General features: G+C 40.4%; 1 protein-coding gene across 2 annotated transcripts in view; it reads left to right on the top strand.

The window, feature by feature from the left end:
- LOC129775888 (uncharacterized) overlaps positions 1-16,291 on the top strand; it is a 30,245-nt gene that overhangs the window by 11,186 nt on the left and 2,768 nt on the right. The window contains exons 3-5 of one of the 2 annotated variants that reach the window (XM_055781098.1): positions 8,847-9,515; positions 9,582-11,044; positions 11,116-11,226. In XM_055781098.1, coding sequence (XP_055637073.1) covers positions 8,847-9,515; positions 9,582-11,044; positions 11,116-11,226 — 2,243 coding nt within the window. The remainder of the gene's footprint in view (positions 1-8,846; positions 9,516-9,581; positions 11,045-11,115; positions 11,227-16,291) is intronic. The other variant, XM_055781107.1, reaches the window with a different exon arrangement.

Genomic DNA, 16,291 nt, shown 5'->3' with positions numbered 1-16,291 from the left:
TAACACATTTAACACATTGTATAACCGCAATTGTACCACGTAATATGCAACAATGTGCTATCCATATGATGCTACGGAATATAAAGTGAGCCCTGTGAGAACGTTTGTTTATTTACAATGATTCTGCATCCAAATAAGATATGAGCTCTTCTTCGCAATGTTTCGCCAATGCACGGTCCATGGCTGCAGTTCTTCAACCTCGGCCTACGTTAATTCTTGTCAAGTCCTGTTCCATGTGGTTCAACTGCCCCGTTCGCTGTGCACTGGGCTGGTTCATCTGAGTTCTTTTCGACATTCGTCAATGCTTTGTGCCCAAAGAGGATTACCGGTCTCTGCCGGTAGTCTGAGATTTTTGTACCCTGGGGATTTTTGGAGTCCATAGAAGGAACGACTTCCGTTGATCAACGAGCCAAGGTAGAGAATTATTCAACCATCTCGAGATCGTCGCCGTCGATACATCTTGATTGTTACTCTCACGAGGAATTCTTTTACGACCAGTCTCTTCCACTAGCATGTCTATACCACCTTGATCGAAAAGTTCCCGCAATATATTCAGGAAATGAAAAAATACAAGACTATACATCAATATCGATATTGTTCCCTTCAAAGTACTCCCCATCGACTGCAACGCACTTATGCCAGCACTTGATCCAATCCTCGAAACATTTATTGTATTCGATTTGCGGTATGGCCATCATCGGTTTTTTCCATTATCTCATCTCGGGTGCTGAAACGTGGTTTCTTGAGTCGTTCGAACAGGAAAAAATCGCAGGGAGCCAAATCTGATGAATTCGGTGGTTGCTGAATGGTATTCATTTCGTTTTTAGCCAAATGTTCACGAATAACGATTGATTTAGCCAATTGTACAAAATTAAGGCACGCACAATAGCGGATGTACTCAATACAGCCTAACTTTTAGAAATGTAAAACTATCACACTACAAATTTTACAGAGGCCCTGATTCTCAAATACACTTCACGGTGGAAACGAAATAAACGGCACGCCATTGAACTACGTTTTACGAATTAGTGAAGTGTCGAAGATAATGATGAGTTTTCAGGCAGAATGAGCACTTTTCAAATAAAAAATCATTAATGAAAATTAACTTCTTCGTATCAAACTGGTATTCAATGTGAGTGGAAAACTTTTTTTTCTTCATGTGGTATAATAATCTCATACAAAAATTTCATCTGAAGATAATTTGATATTATAATGATAAGTTTAGTGGGAAACTAATCTCGTATCCAGATGTCGACACCGTACCGTTGTCATCGCGATTACGTTTCATTCCGTTTCCACCGTGAAGTGTATTCGTAGTGTATTCGAGAATCAGGCCCAGAATGTCAATGACCAACCTACAAAAAAAAAACAAAAATAAACACGGGTGACTGAGAGCGTCAAACGGTGGTGATTCCGGGAACTTTTTGATCAAGATACTATGCTCACACGAAGCAACTGATCGTCTATTACACCAAATCTCGCATGCAGGCTGACAAGATGATGTTCCGCCACGTATCCCATCAATGGTTCATTTTTCCACATAAGGCTTACAGGTACACTCCAGTGCATCTCACACGAAGGTGTAAAGTGGTCCGTGCTTAGTCTGCCGGAAAAATGGAGTAAACGTTCACACGAAGACGCAATACTGTCATGTCGCTAATGGATGACCATTTACCTCTAGGTAATTGAGGAATATAATAATCATCTCAGGTGTATTTTTATGGAAAATAATTGCTTTGTATGTTCGTAAATGACGAAATCCTTAAAAAAATCAACGACAATTATTGATGAAACTTTACAGAACATAAAGTAATACAATTGTTTAGTAACCGATAATTATTTTTATTTTATAAAATAATTTATCATTGAATATTTATCAGTATGAGATCTATGTTTTTCTTTTTAAAAAAACCTCTCATACTCTCGGTCGAGAATCAAAAATTTTGTTTTGAGGCGAATGAATTACGTGACTATGACAAACTGAATGAAATTGAAGAAAAATATTTTCTGGAGTTTTTTCATTTAGTTATATCTTTTTTTACTTTGAAAAAGTTAAAAATTGCAAAATTACAGAGACACGCACAGTCTGTGACATACGAATTATGATTTTGCGTGACAGTACAGTAGGGTTAAAACTATGTTTTATTATCTAGTACTACATTCATTTTGTAATGATTTTTTGAACAATTAGTCGTCCGTAATGCCCAAAAGTTTGACCACCCCTGGTCTACTTGATGTGGGACACCACCTGTTACACACTCCAGTACCTCTCCCCCTTTGGGAGATTTTTGAGGGTCGAAAAATCAAAACTTTGCCATTCAAATGAAACACAAATTTCTGCATACCTCGAGAACTAATCAAGCAAATGGAACCATATTTGGGATGCGAGTTTTTGGGTACGAGAAATGTTTCTAAGATGGTATGACACCGCTCTTTTCTCTGTCTCACAAACACATATTTCAACCAAACATATTCCAACCAAACATGACAATTGAATATTTTCGGAAAACTCCGAAGGATAATAGGAAAATTCAATTCGCATATGTTCTACAATTACATAGTGACAAGCGTTGTTAGTCCATTTGATGTTCGCGCTAATGAAATTGATCATTGTACGAAAGTGAAAAAGGATTTTAATGTGATAAAATGCACTGCAATATTCTCATTTATCTATATAAATAAAAATGAATCATTACAAAACAAGTTACAAGTTATATTGACACAAGGCTGACAGTGAAAATTGTGTCGAAGTTGGATGGTAACATCAAGCCCTACTGAAACGTTCTTCTCTAGACCTGGGACTACTACCAAGATTTCGACTAGATGCCAGACGTTCAATTTTGTGTGATTATGGTCAGCGGATTGCTGGAGTAATATCAGTTGTTGAATTTCTAATAATATTTTTTTTATTAATTCATTTAATTAAATGATTCCATGACGGTACAACATGAACGTCCTGAAAACACTTTTTTTTTCTGTGTGTTTAAGTTTTTTATTGCGACCTTCATGCTGAGAATCGAAGAATGCCTTTGATGTTTGAATTGTGAAAGGATTTTTCCATGTTGAAACAACACTAACAAAGAAATAAATAAAATCGATTCAGCAAAGATAGATTCTCTAGTGCCGTGAATCGATCCCTATTTTTACCATTCAAAAGTACATTTAAATCTGGCTCGCTTTGAATGCATATTTTCTCATAATTATTCACATCACTTCGTTGACGAGTCCCCATTGATTAACTCACGTCTCGTCTCGTCCAGTCTCATAGCACCCCGGACAAGCTAATGTTGAATAACATGTGTTGTTATCGTAATCCGCTTAGGGCTCGAATCAATCAAAGCCAGCAAGGCTCCGCTTGTAGACAAAATTGGAAATAGTCACGTCCTTCAATTTCCCCTGCTCAAGTGTCAAGACGGAAAGCTAACCACACAGCAACAACACTGCGCATTCCTTATTTCTCGATCAGTGGCGTTCTAGCCCCCCCAATCTGGTATACTTTTTTTTTCTTTGATTCCATATTCGACGCTGACTTGCAGTCCGACTCAGTAGGAGGAGAAAGAGAGAGAACTGCAATCGGTGGCAAAACAAGTATGATTCCATTGGCGTTCCTATTTGTTGTGAGGATCAGCATGAATACTGTGGCCGCATATGCGTTATCAAATGCATGAGGTCAAACGATCGGTGCATAATAAATTTATTTTCGGCTACATATGTGCAACATCCTCGATGCATAAGCGTATTAATAATATTCGTTTTGTGGGTTTCTGTCATTCAAGTTTTTTTTCATGACTGGTGCTGTAAAAGCAATCCACCCTCGCCCTGTCAGCGTCAATTGACCGTAATTTGATCTTATTTTCTGCGGCGCAAATAAAGTTTGCCTTTCGCTTCGGTATGAATCAGCATCGGCTGATAGAAACCCAATTCGTGTTCATTTTTCTTCATTTTCATTCATTCATAAGCTTCAACATATTCAAAATTTGATCCTCTTTAACTGAGATTTGGAATTCCTTTCAACGGTATATAATATTTTGACGTAGGACTACGTCTAACCGGAATACACTCTGTACAACTTCTATAAGACCAGGTGTTGATCTTGCTGCTTTGTGTCATTGTAAACAAACAATGCTTCAATTTGTATTCTAGTGTGTAGGTATTGGTGACTACCATACACTACATGAGTTTCATATGTGTGTGGGCAAGCGCTGAGCGTAAACGAATGTCTTCGTATTTTCAACTGTCAAGTTTCTATAAGACCACTTACATTTTCCGTTGTTAAAGTTGTTTCGATCAATTAAATTTAGAAAATGCCGAATAGAAAAGTCCTCACGGAGAGAGAAGAAAGACAAATCGATGCATTTCACCAAGAAAATGTTGGTATCAGAGAAATTTCTCGTCGGATTTGACGATCCCATCAAGTAGTGCTCAATTATTTGGCAAATCCTCAAGAAAACGGTAAGAAGGAGAGAGCTCCACGTAAATCGAAGCTCTCTGACCGGGTAAGCGGGAAATAGCTAGAACAGGTTCGAATATCTCAAAATCACATGTGCAAGTATTTCAATATTTCAACTACTCAACTGCTGCAATTCGTAAAATTTAGGTAAAAAATCCTCATATAAAGAGGGGTTAAAAGGTTAAAACTCCTCATCTTACACCATCTCGCATCGGAAGACGTCTGAGCTTTGCCAAAGCTCACATGAACGGACAGTGGGACAAGGTATGTTATGGCAAAAAATGTTTTCAATTTTGCTATACCGTAACGAAAAGTTCTTCAATGTATAGGTTATTTTCACTGACGAAAAAAAGTGCAATTTGGATGGTCCTCATGGTTTCAACGGGTACTGGCGTGATTTACGGATGAAGGAACAGTATTTCTCATCCAGGAATGGAGGTGGAGGTTTGTGTATGGTTTGGGCAGGATTCTGAGCAACCGGAAAGCTTAAGATAGCTTTTACATCATTCAAGGGTTACACACATGTTCTAGAATCCTCTCTCCTACCGTTTTTGCTTGGATATCGTCACACAAAGTTCACATTCCAGCAAAACAATGCTATTATTCATACCAGCAAGGAAACTAAGCAATGGATTAAGGACCAATAACTTAACTTTCTGGACTGCCTGGCTCGCTTTCCAGACTTGAATCCTGTTGAAAATCTTAGGGGAGGGATCCTTGTACGCAGAATCTACACTGAGGGAAAACGGTACACCACGACTGAAGAGCTCAATATAATAGTATTCCAACACGAATTTTCGCGGTTATTAGTCGAAATGGCAAGATTACCAATTATTAACATGTAAATCAGCCGATCGATTTGAATTTTTCATTGATAATACTTATGAATTTTGAAATGGTCTTATAGAAACTGGACAGCTGAAATTATCATATTCAAGTACAATAAATGAACAAACAAAAATCTTTTGAACGAAATTGACGTTAAATATATTTTATTCTAAGCATTCAACAATGTATGAATGTATCTGGTTGGAATTCTAACTGTTTGTGTTGCAACGAAATAGAATCAGGGTGGTCTTATAGAAGTTGGACAGAGTGTATATGGTGGGCTAAACACTGAACCTGTAGGAAAAATGAAAGATTTCGAATGCCTGTAACTCGAGTATTTCTTAATAGTTCGGAAAAATGTTTGCACCAATTGATAGGAAATATTTCTACGCATCTATCACAATTATTGAAATGTAATTTTTCTTAAGATAAACAATTGCATAATTGTGAAATGTCAAAATTATCTGCCAAAAACTAAAATTATCAAAATAATAACAAACAATCGCATCGAAATGACAATAGGACTTGACAGAAACAATATTGTTCTAATATTCCAAAGCTCAATTGTTCTAGCGAAGGTTCGAGAAGAAATCCGACCAGAAGAATAATCACTATAAGCCATGTTATTTAAATGACAAAAGGGAATCGTATAAACAGGGCAAAGCATGTTCAGTAGGCTCAGTTTCAAATAAACCTTCGAACGATATCTTCTTCTTCAATGGCACTAACGTTCCTAGAGGAACTTCGCCGTCTCAACGTAGTATTACTTGCGTCATTTTTATTAGTACTTAGTTGAGATTTCTATGCCAAATAACACGCCTTGAATGCATTCTGAGTGGCAAGCTCTAGAATACGCGTGATCACAGTGCAAGTCGGAGGAAATTTCTTTGACGAAAAATTCCCCCGACCAGAACGGGAATCGAACCCGAACACCCGGCATGTTAGTTATGACACTAACCACTCGGTTCGGCACTTCGAACGATATACTTCAACTGTGAATTTTTTGACTTGAGATTTTTGAGTTTACCATTTTATTCTTGAAGCCACCTTACTTCTTAGATCCTTTTTAATACCCGAGTCGATTATAAATGAGGACACGACTTCAAATCTCACCTAGTGACGTACTATAGTCACGACATTCGCCTACGGGAATGCAGCGACCTTTCCATTGCTCGAAAACTGCATTGAAAGCGAACTATGAATATTGATATAATCAGAAAAATCTATAAACATGCCTGAAAGTCCATCGAAGTCAAGATTAGTCAGCGGTTGATGTAGGGTGTCAGTTTCTTTTTTGCTGTCATGTTGAATGAACGTGCAACATTTTTCGCAGAATGCATTCTCATAAAATCCGCGAACTAAGTATAGTGGAGAGCTTGCATTGACAGGCTGAACCCGAAGAGAAAAACTAAATTACGTTACGTGCACTGGCACTAAGAACACAAATTTCGTGTAGTGTTCTCGTGAAACCCAGAATCAATTATGAATCACCCATCTTGAACTGCTGCTACAAAACCACGCAAACCTTTCAATTTTTGTTGGGGTCACCAAGACGTTTGACTTAAGAGTTATTTCAAAACTGTCGATTCATTTTAAAATAATATTCAAAATAATCAAAAGTGAATTGATTTTTATAACCTTTTGCTGAAAAAAGCCTCTGTGAATTCAGAAGCGTATTCGGATTTACTGATGATATAATGATGATGAAGTTTTGCATTTGTCTCTAGCCTCAAATATGGCCAATATTAACAACTAAACTGCCATCTGGTCACTAGCAAAATGACTGATGAATCGTGAATAGGTGACTTTTTTCCGATCGATCAAATCTTTTTCTTAAATTTGAGCATTCCGGATTATAAGTGCGTCGAAGCAGAGTGTTTTCTAGCGGGAGAGCTATGTCCTTCGGTGGAAAGTTGGAGGTGAAAATTTATTCTGTAACGGTTGCTGTCGATGCCGCCACCCCATATTAAACCCGATCCGGTTCGGACTTTCTGTTGCCGTTCTGAGTGTTCTTTGGAACGTTGTTTTTGGGTGCGTTAGATATGTAGTTTTGTTAAGAGATACTCAAATAATTATCTGGATATTCAGTAAGTTCTGTGCTGCTATAAACAGCGAGAAATTAACACTACATGTGCAGAGTAAATTTCAGAATCTGGCGTTTGCATTTTATTGCTTTGGGAAACACTTGTGCCCAATAATCAGTGGAAGCTTTCATTCATTGCTCTTATCAGTGCTATCAAATGTTCGTACTAAAATGTTTCAGTTTTGAATTTCTATGTTTGTTTCTCACCGTTCAAAATTTCCTCCTGCGTTAACAATGCGGTCGTGTATTGGGTTCTTCGTTCTTAATTTCTTTGTGGCCCGCAACCATGATTTGCGCGTATTTAAAAAAAATGATGGAGCTTGGATTCGCGCTTGTCGGTGCGTTTAAGGTATTTCCCTGTGATCTTATCAGATTGACCATAGATACATTTCGCCGCCGGGTTGAATATGAACACACGATTTTTCACGAAACATTATGTTGGTCCTTTTCAATGTAGAGATATGTTCCTGGTGGCCTTTTCAGGCTGCTTATGTTTCTGATTCTCGTTTCGTGGAATGGTCGATAGTTCGCGTAGACATAATCACATCACTTACCTCAGTGAATCCTGATTATTACCTCTCCCCACTAACAACTACTCCTTCCTTGATAATCGCTAGGAAACCATGCTATAGAGGCGACCCTTCTGGCCTTCAGGCGGCGATTATCATACTAACATTCCTTCCCTTCCTCTGGTGACTGTTAGGACGTGACTGGCGTCGTTATTGACTATTTAAAGCACGAATCACCGAAACTTGCACATTGAAAATGATTTGCTACTCTCAAGCGTCATTCAGTGTGTTCTTTGTGCAATTTCGCAGGTTCAGGTCATCACGGAGAGCAACTACGAATTGTACAGTCTCAAGCTCAAGCTCAAGCTCAAGACTACGCATTAGAAGTAGTGATCGCTTCATACATAGCTGACTGCTTTAGCCTTGTCGCACTTCAAGATACAGAAATGCGTTCGAATGACAGCGGGTTCAGATGAAAGGTTTGAATCCGGTAGTTATTACAGAATATTTCGTAGTGTTGTGTGGTGTAGTCAAGTGTAGCCATCAGATTACAATTTAAAAAAAAAGATGATTGTCTACCTGTCCTATGAACAGTTAGAACAGGCGGATGAAAAGTCACTTCACTATGACTTCCTCGGAAAGCACATAGGTGTGTCGTGAGTTCTGAGTGACTCCTTTTTTGACGGTTGATACTTCCCGTATTCATAGCATCAACGAAGGTTAGATTATTTAGGGACTTATCGTTATCATATCTGATTTGGCTATTGGATATTCCAGAGGCCTAAATGAATAAAATTGTTGTCGGGAGTTGAATTATCCAATTCGAGTCAAATATTTTCGTTGGTGTTGAGAAAAACGTGGTGCAATTAACTTCGTAAATAGCGACCGAGATGAAGCGTGTTTTGCAGCCTTGCAGTGTTGTCAAACGAACTGGCCTTATTAATATATTTGTTTCCTTTTGCATCTTTTTCCGCAGGAATGCCAAGGGCTGTGGCGCGGTAACGCACTGCATCCAAACGGTGTGGGAGAAAAAGAAGTACCCCGTTGATAACGATGAAATCTGCAACATTTGCCTGGACATGGTCAAACAAGCGCGTGACCAGCTGGAGAGCAACGAAACCCAGGCCGATCTGAAGGCCGTCTTCGAGGGATCTTGCAATCTGATTCCGATCAAGGTGGTGAAGAAGGAATGCAAGCAGTTGGCTGACGATTTCATTCCCCAGCTGGTGGAGGCTTTGGCTTCGCAGATGAACCCGAATGTGGTTTGCAGCGTTGCTGGACTGTGCAACAATGCGGAGATCGACAAGATGTTGGAGGAAATGCCGGCCGTTAAGCCGAAAGAGCAGGTCGATGTGGATGAATCAACCGGCGTGAGTGCGGAAGCGTTGGATGATTTTAGTTGTGACAAGTGTGACAAAATCGCTGGTATGATCTCCGATCGGTTTCACGCAAGTGATCGGGACGAGGTGTTGGAAGGCTTTCTCAGGTTCTGTGGCCGAATGGGATCATTTTCGGATGGCTGCTCGAGCATTCTTCTGACTTACTTCAACGAGATTTACAATCATATGACGAAGCAACTGAACGCGGAAAATGTCTGTCATATGTCGGGAGTATGTTCCGCCCGGTTCCACCAGCACGAGGAAAGGTATGCTACTTTCGTTGTATGAATGCTCGATATACATATTTTAACGTGTTTCATAATTTCGAATAGCGAACAAATTGAAATCCGTCCGATGGGAGGCGTTGGCGTGATTCGAGTGGATGACGAACAGATGGGTGACGACATTCCTTGCAAGCTGTGCGAGCAGTTGGTTGACCATCTGAGAGATGTGCTGATAGCGAACACAACTGAACTCGAGTTCAAGCAAGTGCTGGAAGGTCTCTGCAAGCAAACCAAAACCTTCAGCAAAGAGTGTCTGAGTCTGGTCGATCAGTACTATGACGAAATATACAACACGCTGGTCCACAATCTGAACAGCAACGATGCATGCTTCATGATTGGAGTTTGTCCAAAGGGATTAGGCAAGGTACTTGATGGTCCCATTATGCCAATCGTTCCCGTTAAGGTAGCTGTTAGACATGAACAGAATCAACCCCCACGAAAGCAGCTTCTAGGTGAAAACGAACCGAAACTGTCGGCCGTAGAGATTCAGCAGGCTCAGCTACCGATTGACCGCTTGATGGGAGCACCGCTGTCACTTGGTTTGGTCAACAACGGAGGCCTGTGTACTCTTTGTGAATACTTTATGCACTTCGTCCAGGAAGCTCTCAGCGAACCGGCCAATGAAGATGAAATCAAAAACGTTGTTGGAACCACCTGCAACAAGCTTCCCAAAGCAATTAAGGGCGAGTGCCACAACTTTGTCGATTTATACGGCGATGCTGTCATTGCTTTGCTGATTCAATCGATTGACCCACGACAAGTTTGTCCCCAGCTGCGGATGTGCCCTGCAGCCAATGCAGACATTGAGATCTTTGCCCCAGCCCAAATTGACGTAACGATCGATGCCAACGCTGGAAAAGATAAGCCAACATGTCCACTGTGTCTCTTCGCGGTATCTCAGCTGGAAGAGAATGTCAAGGACAACCGAACCAAGGAAAACGTTCGACACGCATTGAGCAAACTATGCTCGCACCTCTCACCCAAGCTGAAGTTGGAATGTAATGATTTCGTGGACACATACTCCTCGGAACTGATCGAAATGTTGGTATCCGATTTCACCCCGCAAGAAATCTGCGTCTATCTCAAGCTATGCGTTGACCAACGTCCCGATTTGAGCCTGCTGAATATGGAGTTCGAGCATGAAAATCGTCAACAGAACCACCATCAGCAGCTGCCCCCCCGGTACGATATTGAGACGAACGAAATCCCGGATATCACGGTCAACGGACAGATCACCGTTGATCACGAGCCAACTGTCATCACGCCCGAATGTCTCGTTTGCGAGGAAATGGTCAAGGCGGTTGAGAAGCGGGTAAGAAACAAAAAGAGCAAGGAACAGATCAAAGACGCTCTGGAACATGCCTGCGATCGGCTGAAGAAGTACAAGACGAAGTGCGAGCGCTACATCGACGCGCACAGTGACCAGATTGTGGATCTGCTAATGAAGCAGCTGTCGCCGAAGGAAATCTGCCGGGACCTCGGGTTCTGTATTGCGAAGGAAATCGATGAATGTGAGTATGAGAAAAAAGGAATTTGATTCGGCCCGGAGCCCATTGTGTACAAACGAATGATTCCTGTACAGGTTTTTTTCTCTTTGCATTTTTCAATTATGAACCAATTCCATTCAGCAATTGGTCAACTCCTCCCATGCCAGTTCAGATTCCCTGTAATTATGACATTTGTAGATACGGTCGTAAGTAAAGTGAAGTTTTCTTCTTTTTGATAACTCGTGTAACTCGCTCTCATCTCATGAGCTATGGTATTTTTTTTCATTTCGGTGGTAATTGTTTTGATTATGAGATCGAATTCATGAAATATTTTTCCATGTATAGAATTCATTTGCTAGTTCCATATATGGTTATCGATTTAAAGATCTCACAATTTGGGAAATGATTAACAGAATAAATTCTTATAGACTATTTTTCTCGCAGAACTCAAGAAAATTCATCATCGAAAAAGTATTTGTTGTATTGGAATGACCCTCAAGTTTCATAAGAGACATGTGACTTATGTCAATTTTGAAAGAGAGTAATAGGGAACGATATATTCTGCTGGACGAGTCAAGGATGAAAACATCCTTGAGAAACAGGAACAATCCGGGACATCCAAACCTATCTCGTTCTTGCTGCGCCCCAGCTTTCGGCCAATCTCTGCCAGATCTCTGGATTTGTACGAGTATAGCTCCAACGTTGCCGCTAACCGCACAGCTGCGTTTCCACAAAACAGTGCAGTGTAAGATTCTCGATCGGTGTTGATTATTTTTGGACAGCTCTTCTTCTTCGAAATACTGATAGATTCCATGAAACCATTGAACCCATTGATCCATTTACGAGCCGGTATCCCGTTTTTAAACGGATTGGAATGAGCTGATTTTCTCACTTAATGTGCAGCTTTGGCTAACAGCCATTCAATCATTCTGCCTTCGGTAGCATCGAGAACGGTTGTCTTTCCAGGACGTGGTCTGGAATACTTCCCCAAGACCTTCTAGCGCAGTGTTGAATACGGAATTTCGTGCCTTCGAAAGGGAAATACCGTTCTCGTCATTTCCACAGCGTCTGCTATTTTCGACCTATCCCATTGCATGCGTTTCTGACCGGCGTTTGTTTTACTCATCGCAATATAGCAAATGAAATCTGTTGGGTGGAATAAAAAACAAGTAGAATTATGGGTGTCCTTGTTCCAGCCATGTTTATTTTGGTGATAACCGATCGAATTTGCAATGAAAAGATGTAAAGAAAACTATTAAATGAATGCAGCGTACCTGTATCGTTTAGTTTTTATTATTTTCCGGAGATTTTGAATCGTTTACACTTTGTGAGTTGATAACAAATGTGGACAATGTTCTTAGCCACATCGTGATAAGGGCGAAACATAGAAAATCATCGCTAAAATACTAGGACGATCTGAAAATTTCGCCACAAAAGCATTGAAGCTAGAAAAAAAGGCAGAAATGCGTTGCAAACCTAGGAAAACCACACCGAGAACAGACAATCGTATAGTACTTCTGGCTGATCCATTTGTGTCGTCTAGAAAAAATTGCTCCCAAATTGATAACATCGTAAGTGCCAGAACAGTTCGTCGATGATTTCAAGAAGCGAAACTACCCGGGAGAGACGCTGGAAAAGTCCGATTCGCGTGGGCTCTGTAATCCGAATAAGTAACACAATTAATGCTGTTGATTACAAGGCAATTATGGAGGAGGTAATGCTTTCTTACGCAGAGGAAAATATGCCTCTCAAATTGCCTTTCCAGCAAGATAACGATCTCAAACATACATCGAAGCTGTTGAAACCGGGGGTTGATACAAACAAAATATCAGTTCTTCCTTGGCAACGCTTGTGTCCAGATCTAAACCCGATAGAAAACCTCTGGAATGAGTTGAAGAAATAGTTATCAGAGCAGTTTTTCTCTAGCAAGAATAAACTTTGGAAGAGAGTGCTGGAAGAATAGTATTGAATACAATTGAAAATGTGTCAGGTATTGGTAGACTCTATGCCGAGAAGAACAGTCTTCAGAATGCAACCCGGTGCTGATGTGTAACAAGATTTTTGTACCCAGTTGAGCTCCCACTCCTTGCGTACACATGCGCTCTGGCGAATGAGCACGCTCCGAAACACAGATGAAATGTTTGGTTGTCAGCGCCGTTCTTACGCAGAGATTTGCACCCAGTGTTAAGCTGAGTTTTACGCTGAAATTTGCGCCGTATTGCTATACTGCGCGCTTGAACCGGATTGCTCTCTCTGTTGAGATATTTTTCTTCACGCAAGCGTATACGGTTCAAATGGGAGCGCGCTGTTGTTTTTATGCTTTGCTCAGAACGAACGAAGACAAAGCGGGCGCTAGAATTTGATGTGTATGTGTGTTTGTGTGTATAGAATGAGGCGCGCATCACACAAGTGTGAAGAAATGTTTAGTATATATCTGAGTTCTGCGCCGGGTACATTTTGTGCTGTCGTGCTTATGAATTTTGTGCGCTTCGCACCAAGATATAATAAGAGTTTTCGTTGAGCGCGCGCTGATGAAAATGAAACTCAAGCGCAGCGCTGCGTTTGTTTTCTGAAGACTGCAGAAGAGTGCATAAAGTACTTCAGAATGATGGTGGTTGTACTGGATATTAAATTGGTTTTAAATTACATTGTTTTTTAATAATATGGCTTAGGAAAAACCTTTTTGTTAACTCACACCTGAGTTAGTAGGTGTGATCGTTACGTAACAAAATTCAATTTCGCGGACTGCATTGATCATGCAGACATTTGAAATTGTTCATGACTTGATGAAATTTGACGATGATGGTATTGATTCAGTAGCTGGGCAAAAGGGAGGAAAAAATCCACTGGATGATGCAGAATCTGCAGAACAGTTGATCAAAGAAAGCTCAACGTCTATAAACGGATTGATAAAAATCCTCAAACAATAGTTTTCGTACAGAGGGCATCAGAGGCAAATACATGACAATGGTATTCGATGCTCTTCCCTTCCCCCATCTGGAAATTTTGTTAATGAGACCCGATCAAGATTAGAAGATGACAAAATTAACATCCTCTGCGTCCTTAAGTATACTTCAACCAACAAATTAAGTAGCAAAAACATGCAAAATGTTTTTTGTAAACTAATCATTATCAATAAAAGCCATTTCTCCAAGGAAATGGTTTATTTTAAAGTAATTTTATTACCGGTAATTTACCGGTAATTCCCTGTTATTTTCATTACCGAATAACCGGTTATTGAAATTTTGGCACGGTAATGCAATCCTTACAGCCTGTAAACAGGCACCGATTTATGCATCTCGAATATCGTGTTAATCTATCGGATCATGATTTTGACATGGCTGCTAAACATAAGTTTATTCCTTCTGTTATCACAGTATGCAAAATAAGGCTAGGTCATCTTGGTCATGCTGAATCAGTTTTAATACCGTGGTCCAATGTACCTTGCAGTTCTTCCAGGGAGGCAGTGTTCTTCGAACACATTTTTTCATGGGCTCATGCAGGCATGCAGGTGAACACTTCGAAGTGTAAGGTCATGTCTTTCACTCGTCAGCGCTCTCTAATCGATTTCGCTTACACAATGGACACGAGCAACCTGGAACGCGTTGAGGAAATCCGAGATCTAGGCATACTGATGTACTCCAGAGCGAAATTCAACGAGCACCGAGCAGAATAAGACAAATAATGTGGATGGAGGACCCCACAAGAACCCTCATTTTAAAAAGGTCGTAGATATTTTCAATTTATCATTTTGATCAATCGAATCTTGATGCAATATTTGTTGCTACAAATGCTTCAGGACGCAGTGTTTTCAATCGTGTTGATCATCGGATGGCTCCTCTTTCCCGGGAATCAGCTAGTTTAATTATCGAGATATGTTAGCCGTGGCGAGGTTCGGATTTGATCGACGTGACCGTTTTGAGGTTCAGAACTTGAATGAATTTATTTAAATTTCTTTACATACAGGAAAGGTCTTAACCTAGTGTACATGATAAACGGTTCAATGCTGATTTGAAAGGGATAGATATATTTACGCTATGCTATGTGCCATTCTTTAATAGTAAACAGATGTTGGTCAGGACGCAATGCGATGCGGAGAGCTGAGCATTGCACTTTTTATTAATGGTAAACAGATGGAGCTTAGTGAGTCATGTCGCTTCGCGCTAGAGGCGCTTGGGACTTCTCACGTTACAAATAATGTGTATGGATTCGGGGAAGAAGAGTGTGTCACATTGGGTGGTTTATGACATGGAAATGGGAGAATGGATGAATCGGTGTTTTATAGGAAACATATGGTCTAGTGTGGGAATGAGGATATCGGCACAGCAGTGAATATACTTCCTCGTGATCATTACGAATCATGCTTGAATAGAATAAAGACACATAAGAGGGGACCCGGAATTGGAAACTGAACATTTTGAGTGTGCAGGGGAATCGTTAGTTGATTTGTGGAACAACATAGCGATCGATGGATATCCCGCCAAAGCAGAGTATATTGAGCTTGAGCATGGATGAACTGTACACTTCGTAGTTGCTCTCCGTGATTGACCTGAACCAGTGATCATTCTCATTCTCAGTATGCAAGTTTCGAGCTTTAAATAGTCAATAACGACGAGGGCCTCGTCTTTACAGCCACCAGGGAAAGGGAAGGAATGTTAGCATGATATTCGCCGCCCGAAAGCCCAAGTCACGATCATACGACACTTCTGGTGGTCAAGGGCTTCAGTTCATGCGTCAATTTGATCTTGTAAGGATGTAGGCTAAAATGTTTTCGCAAAATTCGCCACAACGACGTCACAGAAATGCCCAACGCTTGAGAACGATGTGTGAGAGACCTGATTTGAGTCTTCCTCAATTGATGCGCTAGCGGCAACAATATTCTCGACACTACGGGCACTTCTTTATTTAACTGGTACGGGAACATTTTGTAATGTGCCTGTGAATAATTTCCAACTACTTAAATCTAATATGAAATCATTGCACCACTTCACCACCATGCTAAAATACGTATTACTATATTGCATAGAATGCATATATTCTTCCTTCTTCCTTCTTCTTCCTTCTTCCTTCTTCCTTCTTCCTTCTTCCTTCTTCCTTCTTCCTTCTTCCTTCTTCCTTCTTCCTTCTTCCTTCTTCCTTCTTCCTTCTTCCTTCTTCCTTCTTCCTTCTTCCTTCTTCCTTCTTCCTTCTTCCTTCTTCCTTCTCTTCTTCCTTCTTCCTTCTTCCTTCTTCCTTCTTCCTTCTTCCTTCTTCCTTCTTCCTTCTTCCTTC

Source organism: Toxorhynchites rutilus, chromosome 1 (genome assembly GCF_029784135.1).
Source record: "Toxorhynchites rutilus septentrionalis strain SRP chromosome 1, ASM2978413v1, whole genome shotgun sequence".
NCBI classification, from domain to species: Eukaryota; Metazoa; Arthropoda; class Insecta; order Diptera; family Culicidae; genus Toxorhynchites; species Toxorhynchites rutilus.
Note: the sequence above shows the minus strand (reverse complement) of the source record. Positions and strands in the feature narration are given on the sequence as shown.